At 31.4% G+C, this 15727-nt stretch overlaps 1 protein-coding gene across 2 annotated transcripts in view; it reads left to right on the plus strand.

Moving 5' to 3' along the window:
* ssbp2b (single stranded DNA binding protein 2b) overlaps nt 1-14770 on the plus strand; it is a 93360-nt gene extending 78590 nt beyond the window's left edge. For both annotated transcript variants that reach the window (XM_051120353.1, XM_051120354.1), the window contains 12 exons: nt 3184-3243; nt 3589-3655; nt 5489-5559; nt 5645-5712; nt 5823-5868; nt 6007-6042; nt 8344-8398; nt 9622-9692; nt 9835-9913; nt 10197-10225; nt 10386-10484; nt 13242-14770. In XM_051120353.1, the coding sequence (XP_050976310.1) occupies nt 3184-3243; nt 3589-3655; nt 5489-5559; nt 5645-5712; nt 5823-5868; nt 6007-6042; nt 8344-8398; nt 9622-9692; nt 9835-9913; nt 10197-10225; nt 10386-10484; nt 13242-13271 (711 nt within the window). In that variant the 3' untranslated portion in view covers nt 13272-14770. The remainder of the gene's footprint in view (nt 1-3183; nt 3244-3588; nt 3656-5488; nt 5560-5644; nt 5713-5822; nt 5869-6006; nt 6043-8343; nt 8399-9621; nt 9693-9834; nt 9914-10196; nt 10226-10385; nt 10485-13241) is intronic.
* The last annotated feature ends 957 nt before the right edge of the window (nt 14771-15727 follow it).

Raw genomic sequence — 15727 nt, forward strand, 5'->3', positions numbered from 1 at the left:
CCAGGAAACGAGAGCGATAATCCACAAGGCAGGCGGCTAGACAGACGTAAACGATAATGCAGGCGAGAAGTCAAAAACCACGGGAACTAGGAACTTGGAAACAGGAAAACGCTAGCAAACAACAATACAACAATCCGTGGTTAGCACGGCGAAATACAGGGGCTTTTATAGCGCCGCTGATTGGTCGTGGGTCAAGTGTAATGGCTGATGGGAAATGTAGTCCGGGGTGTGGTGCAACAGTCTGTGTGTGAAAGGGCGAGAGTGACATCTGGTGGTGAGCGGACAGCGAAATGACTTTAATAAAAAGTGTATTAGTAAAAAAGAAAAAGGGTGAGAACCCTGAATACATGAAATGTAAATCTAATTAAGTAATAGATAATGACTGTATTTATGTTTTATCGATGTATCGGCTGATATGGATCCTAAAAGAAAGTACTCCAGCAGCCTGCTGTTGCTATGGTTACTTCCTACTATATCACGACTCATGAAAATCCACACTCTGAATCTGAACTTACTCTTACTTGTCTTTGTTGAAATGTTTCTTTCGCAGTATAAGGAATTAAAACTGTTAAGTGTCTGCTTTTGAAGACCCTCAACCTTTCGTCTGGAATTCAGCCGTTGACTGTATTTACTGAGACGCACACATATTTAAAAATGTGGCTGAAAATGCATTGCGTATGTGTCATGCTCAGGAAACAACATGATCTCTCTCCACGTCTGCGTTTCCTTTGATGAACAAAGAGCTGCATTTTCATGAAAACTGAGTGAAGACGTCCAATTTTCACATCATAATGACTGACTCTGAATGAACCTCTTATTGCCCTTAATTATCAATAGATGTTGGCCCAAAAAACAGATTGGCCACTCATCTGAGCTTTGATCTCCGAAATGAGACGTGACCACCAAAGCCTTGTGAACTGATCAATAGACACATTTTTAACTCTTCATTTGTTTACAACGGACGACTTAGGAATGTATCTTTATCTATCTATCTGTCTATCTGTCATATTCCGTCATACTCTATTATTACCGTCATTTTAATTTTCATATTTTACTTAGAATAAAACATTTAATTGCTTTTATTTTTGGTTTCATTTTCATTTCAAACATGAACCTACAGGACGACAGTGCAGAGTTTTAAAAACAACAAAATATGTTGTAGCTTTTTTCCAATTTTCGGTTAACGCGACCTCTCTCACACACACACACACACACACACACACACACACACATATATATATATATATATATATAGTTAACAAATGTAAAAATAAATAAATTACATATAAAAATAATTAAGAAATTAATAAAATAATAAATAAAAATAAAAATAATAAAGAAATTAATTCTTTCTACTACTACATTCAGACCAAAATTTATTTTTTTATTTTACATTCAACAATTCTCACATTATCAGTTTATTTGCTATAGTTTAGAAAATGGTGATCAAATATGACAAGAACTCAGAGTTAAACTGTCAGAACAAATTAATCTTGATAATGGTCTGTTCAAGGTGTCAAATCAAATTTGTGGTCCCAAATTTTTAGCAAGTTTACTGGTAGTCCACTGTATGAAGAATTTCTGGGTATAATATGTCACAGTGTACTTTATTTTGCTATCCTCACTTACATACATGAACTATAGTGTCCTGCACCCACTAGTACAAAAAAAAAATATATATATATAAATGTAAATATAAATATAAATATATAATATATATATATATATATATATATATATATATATATATATATATAAATTATATCTGCTGTCTGAATAATTTTTGGTTTATGTCTGTGTTAAAAAATGTAAAAATTAAAATTATACTTACACTTAATTATACTTATTTACTTATTTATTACTGTTTAATTATTTACACACACACACACACACACACACACACACACACACACACACACAGTAATGTATGTAAGTAATGTATGTTTAAAAATGTAAAAATTAATTATTTCAAAATTCAAAAATAATTAATTCTACTACTTTAAAATTTATATACCATTAGAATTCAATTCTGAACTCATATTAAATAATAGATTAAGAATTACTTACAAAATTACTAAAATTAATACATTTGTACTTTAATTAAATAAACATGTATTTATTTATTTATTTATTTAAGTAGTTTTCAAGTCTCCCTAGTACAGTGAGTCAAACGTTAAAACACATTTTAGAAAACGCCATACAAAACAAGTAATGAAAAAGTTTTCCATTTAAATTTCTGTAGATTATATATGTTAGTTATTTAAATACATTTTGTTAAAAAATATTTTAATTCATTAGTTAAAAAAATGTACAAATTAAAATGATATATTTATTCTTATTTACTTATTTACTTTATTATTATTTATTACTTTGAAAAATGTAAAAATGAATTATTTAAAAATATATTAATTCTACTACGTTAATATACAGCATAAAACTATGTCTAAAAGTGACTGTGAAAATATTTGTTACTAATTATTTCAATTTTTTTTAAAATGTGGTTCTTTTGAGCTATATATTCATCAAAGAATCCTGAAAAAAAAATGTGTCGCGGTTATTAAGCAGCACAATGGTTTTCAACGTTGATAATAATCAGAAATGTTTCTTTTAGTGCATCAGCATATTAAAATGATTTCTGAATGATCATGTGACACTGAAGACTGGTGTAATGATGCTAAAAACCCAGCTTTGCATCACAGGAATACATTACATTTTAAAATATATTCAAATAGAAAACAATTATTTAAAATTGTAATAATATTTCAGAATATTACTGTTTTTAATGTATGCTTGTGTAAGAGACTTCCTTCAAAACAATCTTACGGTACATAGGGATGTTTTCTTGTTTTTTTTTAGGTACATGTAGTATGTTTACTTTGTCATCGAGGATTTTTTCTTAATCTTACCTCAGATGTGGAGGTGGAAATGGCCTCGTTCGGTTGGGTGCTTGGAAATAATTGTTTTCTGTTCTCCCGAGACTTTCTCAGTGCTATTGATTTGCTCGAGCTTTAAGTAAATGCCCCCAGAGCTGAAGTAAAGCTAGTTCACTGTGTGTACTGGTCTTAAAAAACACTTCAGTTCAGCTATCTAGATGGTGCTTTAGTCACTGTTAGAGGAATGTTACTCAATTTTGATATTATGTTGACTTGCTGATTTCATGTGATATCTCTTTTCTTTTCCTAGCCTTTCATGTCATCACGTTATCCTGGCGGCCCCAGACCTCCTCTCAGAATACCCAATCAGGTGCTTTTCCATTTCAGTTTTAAAACACAATGGAATCACAATACAGAAATACAAACTCATAATGGAGTGATTATATTTTAGTTTTGTCTAATTAACTTGCTGTGAGTCATGCTAAGACTTTTCAGCCAAGACTAATAATTCCCTCGAATAATATATTTTTTTCCCATTCCTGTCGCTTAAGGCTACACATTTTATTTCCAGTCAGACTGTCTCAGTCGCATGAATGTGATATTTTGGGTTGTGATCTAATGTCATAGCCTAAGGGCACCTAATGGGCCTTATCTACTCCTGCTTGGAAGATGTTGACAAGTGTGTGTTCATTTGTACTGTATCTTACTGGTTCAGGCGTTAGGTGGAGTCCCTGGAAACCAGCCGTTATTACCCAGTGGTATGGACCCGTCGAGACAACAAGGTTTGCTTGCGAATAATTAATTACACCTTATAATAAGAAGTCTTTGGGTCGTATTTAACACTTGAATCAAAATGAAAAATAAATGATATTTTGCATAAAGAAAATGAAGCCTATTTTAGGACCATTTTGTCCAAGACGACATTATTTTCATAACAATTAAGTGCTTTTCCCCTAGAATTCTCATTATTGCAATGCGAAAAAAATTCTCATTCTCATTATGGTAATTCAGTAATGAAAATCAAGTCTAGACACAATGATTGTTTTTTAATCATCGTGAATTAAATAATTTCATGCTGTTTAAATATGTTTTCATGTATTTTTTCATGTTATAGTCATGAGAATGATTGATTGATGGTTAATTGTCATGAAAATATTATGAATATTATGAAAAATGTATTTTGTCATATTAAATATCCACTTATTATTGTAATACATATTTTACAATAATAATAGTGTATATTTAACATTACCATTTCAAATATACATTATTATTATTATTATGTAAAATGTATTTTAATTTTTATTACAAATTAAAATGTATTACAAATAAAACTGTGTATATATATATATATATATATATATATATATATACGTGTGTGTGTATTTTATATTTTCTATAATATATATATATATATATATATATATATACATATAATAGAAAATATATTTTTAAATTGTTATATTAATTGTTATATCAATTATTTATTTTTTTTTTTTCATGAAAAATATTCATAAGTAAAGTTGGACATATATATATATATCACTATTTGTAAAGATACATGATTATGATTATTATTGTATTAAAATATATTTAGTACCATATATTATTTTTGGAGGGGGTGAAATATTCTTTTATATAATAACACCTAATATCACCATTTATATTACCATATTAATCATTAAATATATTTGAATGTATATTTAGAAACATTTATTGAAGCATTTTGTGTCAGCTTTCATCAGACTTAAGAAAAAATATAATAATAAAATAGGCCATATATATTACCACTTTGCATATACATTATTATTATTATTATTTATTATTATTATTATTATTATGTAAAAAAATATAGTAATTTTTGTTACAAATTAAAATGTATTACAAATAAAATTGTAAATTTAAAAATTAAATTAAAAAATAGATTTTTTTCATGAAAAATATTAATAAAATTTACTTTGAAAATTAAATATTAAATATTTATTATTATTATTATTAAAATATATTTAATACCATATATTATTTTTGGAGGGGGTGAAATATGTTTTTTTTAACATTACTTGACTGTTTAAATGAGATTCACCTTAAGAAAGAAAATAGAAAAAATAGACCATTTATATTACCATATTAATTATTAAATATATTTAAATGTATATTTAGACATACTGTTTGAAGCATTTTGTGCTTTCATCAGACTTAAGAAACAGTATAATAAAATAGGCCATATATATTACCATTTTACATATACATTATTATTATATTAAAATATTTGTAATGTGTGAAATATTTCATTTTTTTGGAGGGGGAATGATTTATTTATTTATTTTTTTTTTAATTTTTTTTTTTTTTTTTTTGTAATCATCAGTCACTGTGGGAAAAAAAGAGTTTATATTTTACCAACTTAAATTTACATTAATGAATAAAATAAAAACATTTGGAAACATTAATTTCTTTCGGGGGTGAAATATATATGTGTTTCTTATTTTATATATATATATATATATATATATATATATATATATTTTTTTTTTTTTTTTTTTACATTTTTGACCACTTTTGCGAGATTCACCTAATGTGTTTACCACTAATTTCCATCTGATAATTTTACTGGACAGGTCATCCAAATATGGGTGGGGCTATGCAAAGAATGACTCCGCCCAGAGGAATGGTACCTCTTGGGCCGCAGGTAAAACCATCACACCCATACGTTTGGATCGCTCATCAAAACTTTGTGCAAATACACTTCACTACATGTCTTTCTATCGTTCCAGGCATATGGAGGAGGCATGAGACCACCGCTAAATGCTCTTGGGGGTCCTGGGATGCCTGGAATGAATATGTACGTACTATTTCCTGTTACACTAACTAGTATTTACCTTACAACAAAGATTATTTCCTACTATATCCTTACAATAGTCAATGAATACAACACATCTCGCCCTATTACAGGGGTCCAGGAGGAAGACCGTGGCCAAATCCACCAAATTCCAACTCGGTGAGTCATTTCTCCGATCAGCGGTTGTGAAATGTCAGCCACTACAGCTGTAGGTAAATGTTTGCACTTGAAGAGCATCTGATTTGTTGACATTCTCTCCATTTTTTTCTGTCTGATCGGATCCACGTGGCATTTAAGATCCCGTACTCCTCGGCATCTCCAGGGAGTTATGTGGTAAGTGCCGTGACCCTCTCAATTTACAACAGCCATAGATTTTCACGTCCAGCTGTTGGACGACATGTTTTGGTGGAAACCAATTAAAAGATATTTGTGACCCTGGACCACAAAACCAGTCTTAGGTAGCACTTGTATATTTGTAGCAGAAGCCAACAATACATTGCATGGGTCAAAATTATTGATTTTTCTGTTATGCCAAAAGTTATTAGGATATTAAGTAAATGTCCTTCTGTAAATATATCAAAGCTTAATTTTTGATTACTAATATGCATTGCTAAGAACTTCATTTGAACAACTTTAAAGGCAGTTTTCTCAATATTTTGATTTTTTTGCACCCTCAGATTCCAGGTTTTCAAATAGTCCTATCCTAACAAACGATACATCAATGGAAAGCTTATTTATTTAGCTTTCAGATGATGCATACATCTTAATTAAAAAAAAATTACCCTTATGGCTGGTTTTGTGGTCCACGGTCACATTTATATAGTATACAGTCAAAAGTTCAGAATAATTATGATTATTTAATGTTGAGGAAAATTTGAAAACTGTTTTCTATTTGATTGTATTTCAAAATGTAATTTATTCCTGTGATGCAAAGTTGAATTTTCAGCATCATTACTCCAGTCTTCAGTGTCACATGATCCTTCAGAAATCATTCTAATATGCTGATTTGCTGCTCAGGAAACATTTTGTATTATTATTATGATATAATTGTGAAGCAGAAAGACTGGAGTAGTATTTTCTTGTAAAACAAACTCCAACACTGGAGAAAAAATATTTTCTAGTATTTTTTACTTTTGTTGTCCAGTACAAATATCTAAACAAAATCAAGACATTTATTGAGATACGATTTTAAGTTTTTTGAAATAAGTATCAAGAGTAAGTAAATTTTTCATTAAACCCAGAATAAAAATATTGCTTTCCCTTTTTTTCTTGTTTTAAGCATTAACACTTAATCGTGATAGATTCTTCAAAAAGAATCTCTCTTTCTTTTCAAGCAACTTTATGTAAGAATGTTCAGATATTTGTAGTGTAAAACAAGATAAAAATAGTACTTTTTACATAAATAAGTATAAAGTTGTATAGTAGTATATTATGTATTTTATTTAGTGCTGTCAGTCAATAAAAAATAATGAATTAATGACACATTTTTTTCAGAAAATAGTAGGAATAATCCCACCTAACATTTAAAAAAAAAAAGTAAAATATAGTTTTATAATTGCAATAATTTCACATTCAATCTTTAAATGAATGTAGAAAACAACATAAATATAAATATATATTTTTTTTTTTATGACTGAAGGTGAGTATCACTGATAGCAGTATTACTGATGTCTCTAGGATATATAGATAAATCCTTAAAGCTACAAAAGTTATTGATTTCCTCTCTTTTTTTTTTCCTAATTAACAGACATCACAGCAACTGGATTATTAGGTTATTTGGCTGCTATCACTTTAAGTGCCGCCGCTGCTGAACGTGAGGCAGTTCTGACACGCATGCTCGTAGTTTCATTTACACTTTAATATGTAATAATATAGGCTACAAGCACAGTATAACAGCTGACACCATGTCGCTAAAGTGAAGTTGGAGCACGTGTCTAAAAAGTCTCCTGTTTAATGTGGTCGTAAAGACGCTCTGTGACTAAATAAACGCACTTCTTGTCAAGAAAAAAAAGAGACGAAGCAGCAGTTGTAAGTGGGGTGGCCTTAAAAAAACATTAAAAATTAATCACTATGCGTTAACGTGCTATTTTGACAACACTACTTATATTAAATATGTATATTTGCTTAAATGAGGCACATAGCTTGTTTACAGACATCTGAAAAACTAGTGGAAAATCAACTGAAAGTCCTTTACGCAACTAGACGTTGCCAGATAAACTGAAGCACGTCTGAGATACCCAGTGTGATTAAACACGTCATTTTAAGACATTTACACAAGATCTTCTGTTAAACCGCTGTCAGTAACTCCCGGCTGAGATGATTTGTGGAAGGGAAGCTGTGGTAGCTTACTGAAAGCAGCCAGACAAGACGAGCTGCTCGGGAAAGCAGAGCCGAGTCAGCAGAGAGGAGGAGAGATAATTAGATTTGGGAAGAGGGAGGATGGAGCAGATATGCACAGTGCTGACCACAGCAAGGGCCTCGGGCCTCTGTCATGAACCACACACACACAAACTCACGCACACACAGGACTGTCCTCACATTTACACATGGACATGCCACAAGTGCATGCAAATATAACTAATTAATCTGTGCTACATGAGATTTAGAATAATATTTGTCTTTTCTCGTTCTCAGGGTCCACCCGGAGGAGGAGGGCCCCCGGGGACTCCTATCATGCCTAGCCCTGCAGGTGGGACTGCGGAAGATGGTTTTTTATGCATAGTTAAATTTAATTATGGACAGATATATTAAGGGGAATCAAATGAATACAATTACATATAATGTAAACATTTTTGTATACCCACACACATTTAATGTATTTCATATAATTTTATTTAAATATATATTTTTTTATTTCTAATGATAACTTTTTTATATTATAATTTTCTCATAAAAATATTTCATTTAATTTTTTTTTTTTTTTAATGATTTTGAGTGTCTAATCTATATACATGTATATAATTTTATTCATTTTTTATAATGTTAAAATATGTGTATGTACTTTAAATATATATATATATATATATATACATATTATTATTATTACACCAATATGTTATTATTCTACTTATATATTATATTTTATTTTTATTTTTTATTTTATATTATATTCTACTTATATATTTTTTTTTATAAGAATAACTTTTTGTATTTAAAAGTGTTTTTGAGTGTTTGATTTATATACATGTGTATAATTTGTCATTAAAAAAAAAAATATATATATATATATATAGAGAGAGAGAGAGAGAGGTGTATATATATATATATTATTACATAATACCTTACTATTCTGCTTACAAAAATATATATTTTTATTATAAAAATAACATTTTGTTGCATTTAAAAAATTTTTTAGTGTTTAATTTATATACATGTACTCAATTTAATTCCTTTTTTTAAAATAATGTTAAAAATATGTATACTTTATTTAAAAATAAAATTATTTTTAAATTTATATATATATATATATATATACCAATATCTTATTATTCTACTAACAAAAATATATATTTTTATTATAAGAATAACATTTTGTTGTATTTAAAAATGTTTTTAAGTGTTTTATTTATATACATTTATATAATTTTATTCATTTTTTAATTAATGTTATTATATATATATATCTTATATCTTATTATTTTACTTACAAAAATATATTTTTTATTTTATTATAAGAATATTTTTTTTATTATTTATTTAAAAAATGTTTTTGAGTGTTTGATTTATTTATATATGTATATAATCTTATTTTATATCCATTTTAATCATTTTTAAGATTTAGAAAAAATATTTATTTATTTACTTACTTATCTGTGTCTTTAGTGATGAAAAGTGTGTAGATATTTTTCCAACCATATCATTTGGTCATTAACTGAAATGTTGTGTGTTTTGTGTCTGGCTCTTTTTCTACAGACTCGACAAACTCGGGAGAAAATATGTACACTATGATCAACACAGTGCCGCCCGGAGGAAACAGGCAAAATGTAAGACAGTATTATAAGGTTAAAACTATTTACAAACATGCCAGTTCACATTAAGTTGCATTCTGTACTTACTGACAAAACTTTCTGCTCTGTAGTTTTTATAATAACATTATATGAGCTTATCCGTGTGTGTGTTTGACAGTTCCCTATCGGTCCGGGTGGAGATGGTCCAATGGGCGGCATGGCAGGAATGGAGCCTCATCACATGAATGGATCATTAGGTAAGAGCGTCTCTAATACAAACAACCACTTTAGAACGTACTTGTGGACATCTTTGAGTGCTGTCTACTTACTTTGCTTGGAGAGTATCAAAGCATGTCATAATTCAATGTGAAATTGCAGCTTTTATGCTTGATTTCCTGATGTTGTCATTTTTTGCCTTGCGTGATTATGCCACCTTGTGGTCACTGGAGATTAATCATGCATTTTAAAAGTACTGCATTTGCAACTGTCTATCCACAAAATAATTTTTAAAATCTGAAATCTGTACTTTTATTTCTCTAGGATCAGCTGACATGGACAGTATGCCCAAGGTAAGAGTTAGGACTGTTAATTTATTAAATATTTTAATCACATTCATTACATGATAGATGGCCATTTTTGGCCACTGTTTCAGCTTTATTATAATTAATATTATTCAGATGCCTGATCTTCATACACAAAACTGAAAAATCAAACAATCTATCTGTACAGAACTCTCCTGGTAACCTAAGCATGAGCAACCAGCCTGGAACTCCTCGAGATGACGGAGAAATGGGCGGAAATTTCCTCAACCCTTTCCAGAATGAGAGTGTATGTCCTTTTCTGTCTGCTAGAGCATTTTTGCTTCAAAGCATTAGTTCACTTCCAGAATAAAAAAAATCCTGATAATTTAATCACCCCCATGCCATCCAAGATGTTCATGTCTTTCTTTCTTCAGTCGCAAAGAAATTAAGGTTTCTGAGAAAAACATTCCAGGATTTTTCTCCATATAGTGGACTTCAATGGCATCTAACAGGTAAATTGTATTTTCAGTGCAGCTTTTAAGGGCTCTACACAATCCCAGCCAAAGAATAAGGGTCTTATCTTGCAAAACGGATTGAAACGATTGGTCATTTTCTAAAAAAATAAAAATGTATATACTTTTTAATCACAAATGCTCGTCTTGCGCTAGCTCAGCCTCAACAAAACAATGATTTTGAAAACAATGATTTTGAATTTGGAGGAGAAAATGAAGTACACTGATAAAGAACTAAGCGTGTGCCACTTTTCCAGCGTGATTGCACAATGTGTGAAGACTCACATGCGCATTGCAGAACTAGTGCAAGATGAGCATTTGTGGTTAAAAAGTATATACATTTTTATTTTTATAAGAAAATGACAGATTGCTTTGCTAGATAAGACCTTTATTCCTCGACTGGGATCGTGTAGAGCCCTTTTAAGCTGTACTGAAACTGCAGTTTGGACCTTCAACCTGTTGGTTCCCATTGAAGTCCACTATATGGAGAAAAATCCTGGAATGTTTTCCTCAAAACCTTCATTTCTCTTCGACTGAAGAAGGAAAGACATGAACATCTTGGATGACATGGGGTTGAGTAAATTATCAGGACATTTTTATTCTGGAAGTGAACTAATCCTTTAACTTTGACGAGAGCCACTGTTAAAGAGTTTATTTAATGTTCATTTTAAAGTATTTGTATTTTTTTGTATATTTTTTAATTATAACAATAGCATTTTATATTTAAAATGAAATGGTTAAGATTATATATATTTTATATACTCTCAAAAAACGACAATTTGCTAAAATTTTACTCACCCTCAGGCCATCCAAGATGTAGATGAGCTTTTTTCATCAAAACATTTGAAGAAATGTAGCATTACATCACTTGCTCAGCAATGGATCCTCTGCAGTGAACGGGTGCTGTCAGAATGAGAGTCCAAACAGCTCATAAAAACACCACAATAATCCACAAGTAATCCACACAGCTCCAGTCCATCAATTAATGTCTTGTGAAGGGAAAACCTGTGTGTTTCTAAGAAACAAATCCATCATTAGGGCATTTTTAACTTCAAACCTCTATAGATAGAGTCCTCTATCTATAATATTACTTTCTACAGTGAAAAGTTGTCTCGTCTGAATCAGGAGAGAAATATGCACAGATCAAGCGCCATTTACAAGCAAAAGCAGTCCAAAAATGTTCTGAAACACTGTTGGTGGATTTTGATGTGAGAGGAAAATAGGAGATGGGCTTTTTTTCCACAGAGTAAAGCACTGTTATGGAATATAGACTCATATTTTGGCCAGAAGCAGTGGTTTGAAGTTAAAAACATCTTGATGGATTTGTTGTGCATTTCGAAGTGCAGCTTTTTGCTTCACAAGATGTTAACTGATGGACTGGAGTTGTGTGGATTACTTGTGGATTGTTGTGATGTTTTTATCAGCTGTTCGGACTCTCATTCTGACGGCACCCATTCACTGCAGAAGGATCCCCTGGTCAGTAATGATTATTTTGATAATTGAGTAATCTGTCAATTATTCTGACGATTGATCGAGTAGTCGGATAATTATTCATTTTTCTTGTTGTAATGAAAATAGACCTAACTGAACAATAGCCTTTAAAATGATTTTAAAACACATATATAATAGCAACGAGGCAATAATTTGTTCAAATAAAGTATCAAAAGCAAGAAATCATGGTTTTACTGAACAAAACTGTTAAAATACATAACGCATTATAAAACAATAGAGCTAATGTACATTATGCGTGGGCGCCAACGGCATGACGATTGTTCTTACACTTTATTGCGCGATTTAAAGGAGAAGTCCACTTCCAAAATACATACCATAACTGTCTTGAGGCAGAATACACAGAGTTTTGGGAGAGCAAGACAAGACGAGCGTTTGAGATTAAAAAGCATTTAAATTGTATTTTTTTTTTATGAAAACAACCGATCATTTTGCTAGATAAGACCCTTCTTCCTCGGCTGGGATCGTTTACAACCGCATTTTGGATCGTTTGAAGCCGCATTTAAACTGCATTTTGAAAGTTCAAAATCGGGGGGCACCATATCAGTCCATTATATGGAGAAAAATCCTGAAATGTTTAACTCAAAAAACATAATTTCTTTACGACTGACGAAAAAAGACATGAACATCTTGGATGACAAGGGGGTGAGTACATTATCAGTAAATTTTTGTTCTGGAAGTGGACTTCTCCTTTAAACCTGCATTGTGTATATTTATTTCATTGAATCGCAGTGTTTGTAAATGCTTAATTCTTATGTTTTATTATGATTTTTAAATATGTGAAATGCGCTACTTCCGGTATTTTACTGATTACCTGACACAGGCAAAATGCAATCTAGGATGTTTTTAAAATCGAACACTCGAATAGAACCGAGGAATCGTTGCAGCCCTATTGGTGAGCAAGTAATGTAATGCTACATTTCTCCAAATGTGATAAAGAAACAAACTCATCTACAGCTTTGAGTCAAATTCTAGGGTAAGTTGTTCCTTTAAAGTTCTCAAACCCCCACTTAAACTGTTCTCTAACTCTTACGTCCTTGCAGTATTCTCCAAACATGACCATGAGTGTGTGAAGACCTCATTTGGAAATCCAGGTGGATTCCACCACATGACATGGAACTTGTGCAAGCGCGCTGTAGCCAGCCCTCTTCTGCTCTCTGAAGAATATGGGTCCAAGCCTCTCCTTTCTCTCTCCTTCCTTCGTTTCCTTTTTTTCTTCAGACATCATTCTTTCACCTTCTCGGCCGCATCACACCGAGAGACTGAAGCTGAACCACGCTGGGGCGAGAGCGACGATTCAACAACCTGTCTATATTTACGTATATCTTTGTGTATATATGTGGGTGTACATTCAAATTTACATGTGCATGTGTGTATGAAAGGACATATATTGATCCTAGAAAGAAAGGCGATGGACTTGAACTGTTTTTAACGAAAACAAAATCATATTTTCTTGAAATATGATGTAAATTTGACAGATCTATGTAAACGGATTTATCACAGGAAACATTTATTGAGATGCAGTGGGGTTGAGTTCGTAAAATGGCAGAATCGCAATGACAAAATTCAATTTCCCAGCGAGGATGCACTGTAATTGATTCATAATCGTCTTTGTGTCATCGACGAGAGTTTAATTTGTATTTTATTGAGGCAGGTTGAGTTGTCGCGGACGGAAATGTGTTTGTAATTCCAACTGACGTCTGTAATTTATCATTTCCCACTGCATTCGGCCTTCACACATCTGCAGTCCAATCTGATCGACGCCCTGGAGGTTTTGTTTGTATATACAGGAGATTTATTTTTCAGGACGATGCCTACGAAGAACAGCCATTCCATACGTACACTTAAAAAAATCCTTAACTGGGGGATGCGAGAGGAACGTCCTCCGAAACGGAACTGAGATCGTCGCACTAGCTTCAGTTACCGAAGAATATTTCTGTCATGTTTTGAAAATACTCCTAATCATGTGACATACACAGATACTACGTTTACTGCTCTTATATTACGACGTTTTCTTTGTGAAAATCTTTGCATGTGAATACAGGAAGACGCTTTTATGGAAAAAGGAAACTGGTCCATCAGAGGAAGGGCACATGGATGGGAATTATAATTCCGTACATCTGTCATTCTAATAATCAACTTATTTATACAGCCGTTGTTGTGTCACCCGGAGAAACTGTGATTTGCTTTGCTTTTTTTTTATTTCAAGTGGAATTATTATTATTATTAATATTATTATTATTGCGGAATTTCTAAAATATATATATGTGAATTTTTTATAGCTTGGGGATCTGATTCATCTGTGTCTCTGTGAATTATTTAAAACAATACTGTACAATAACTGAGGTGTTTTCGTGTTTATTTGTAATAACGTTTGCCCTTTTTTGCCCCAGATTTTTTCCTGACTACGAGAGAGACCCCGTCACGAGTGTACAACATTTTCATTGACTTATTTGATGTTTAATTTTTAATTTTGTGAAGTGTTTATTTTCTACCTTGTGTTGACTTTTGTAAATACACAGAGAAGTTTTGGATATCCTATACTGATATAAAGCTTCTCATTGCTGTTTAACAGACTGTCAAATCATTTCACTTGTTTTTATGTGTGACTTTTATGTGCTAAGCTAGTGTTCACTGACAAAATATGTACAATTTGTAGCTTTTTTTTTTTTTTATAATATATGGGTTAACTTTTTATAATATTGTAATATTAATGTGCAAATGAATTAGCAAGATTAGCCAGATTATTAGTCCATTACCTTAAAAACGCCGGCTCCTGCGTCATCATGCATTGTTTTACTCTTGTGAACACTCGTTGAAGACTGACACAGAAGAGAAGAAATTGTTGAATAAAATCGTTTTTTTGTTTTTTTTGCACACAAAAAGTATTCTCGTAGCTTCATAACATTACTATGTTCTTACTACGTTTTTTTTGGGCCTTAAACGTGTCAGTTGTGTTGTTTTCTATGCAGGGTCAGAAATCTCTCGGATTTCATCAAAAATATCTTAATTTGTGTTCAAAAGATGAACAAAGGTATTACAGGTTTGGAATGACAAGAAGGTGAGTAATTAATGACAGAATTTTCACTTTTGGGTGAACTATCCCTTTAACAATCTTAACTACACTTGAACATCTGTTTTGTGGGTGAAAAGACAACTATCTCGGTTTTTCCTAAGATTTTATTATTACTATTTAGTCTTAGAGATAAATCAAGTTGGTATGATTGTTGCTGTTTTGTTGATTTGATTTTATCTGTAAATTTAGTTGTGTGTTATTTATTATTTCATAATGGTTTGAAGTTGAAAACTTTTCAACTTTTAAAGCGGCAGCGCAGCCAATCAGATTGCCTTTTGCAAATATACTAGTTAAGATGCCAGCCAATCGCATTCATCCAGCACCAAAAAAGTAATGAGATTGGCTGTTGTCACTATGACGGTCACGTCAGCACCAAGCATCAGCCACGCCCTCCTTCAAGCATTGACGCCGATATCCTGTGTGACTGTACCTTAAAAACCCCCTTAGCTGTTA

Source organism: Labeo rohita, chromosome 10 (genome assembly GCF_022985175.1).
Source record: "Labeo rohita strain BAU-BD-2019 chromosome 10, IGBB_LRoh.1.0, whole genome shotgun sequence".
NCBI lineage: Eukaryota > Metazoa > Chordata > Actinopteri > Cypriniformes > Cyprinidae > Labeo > Labeo rohita.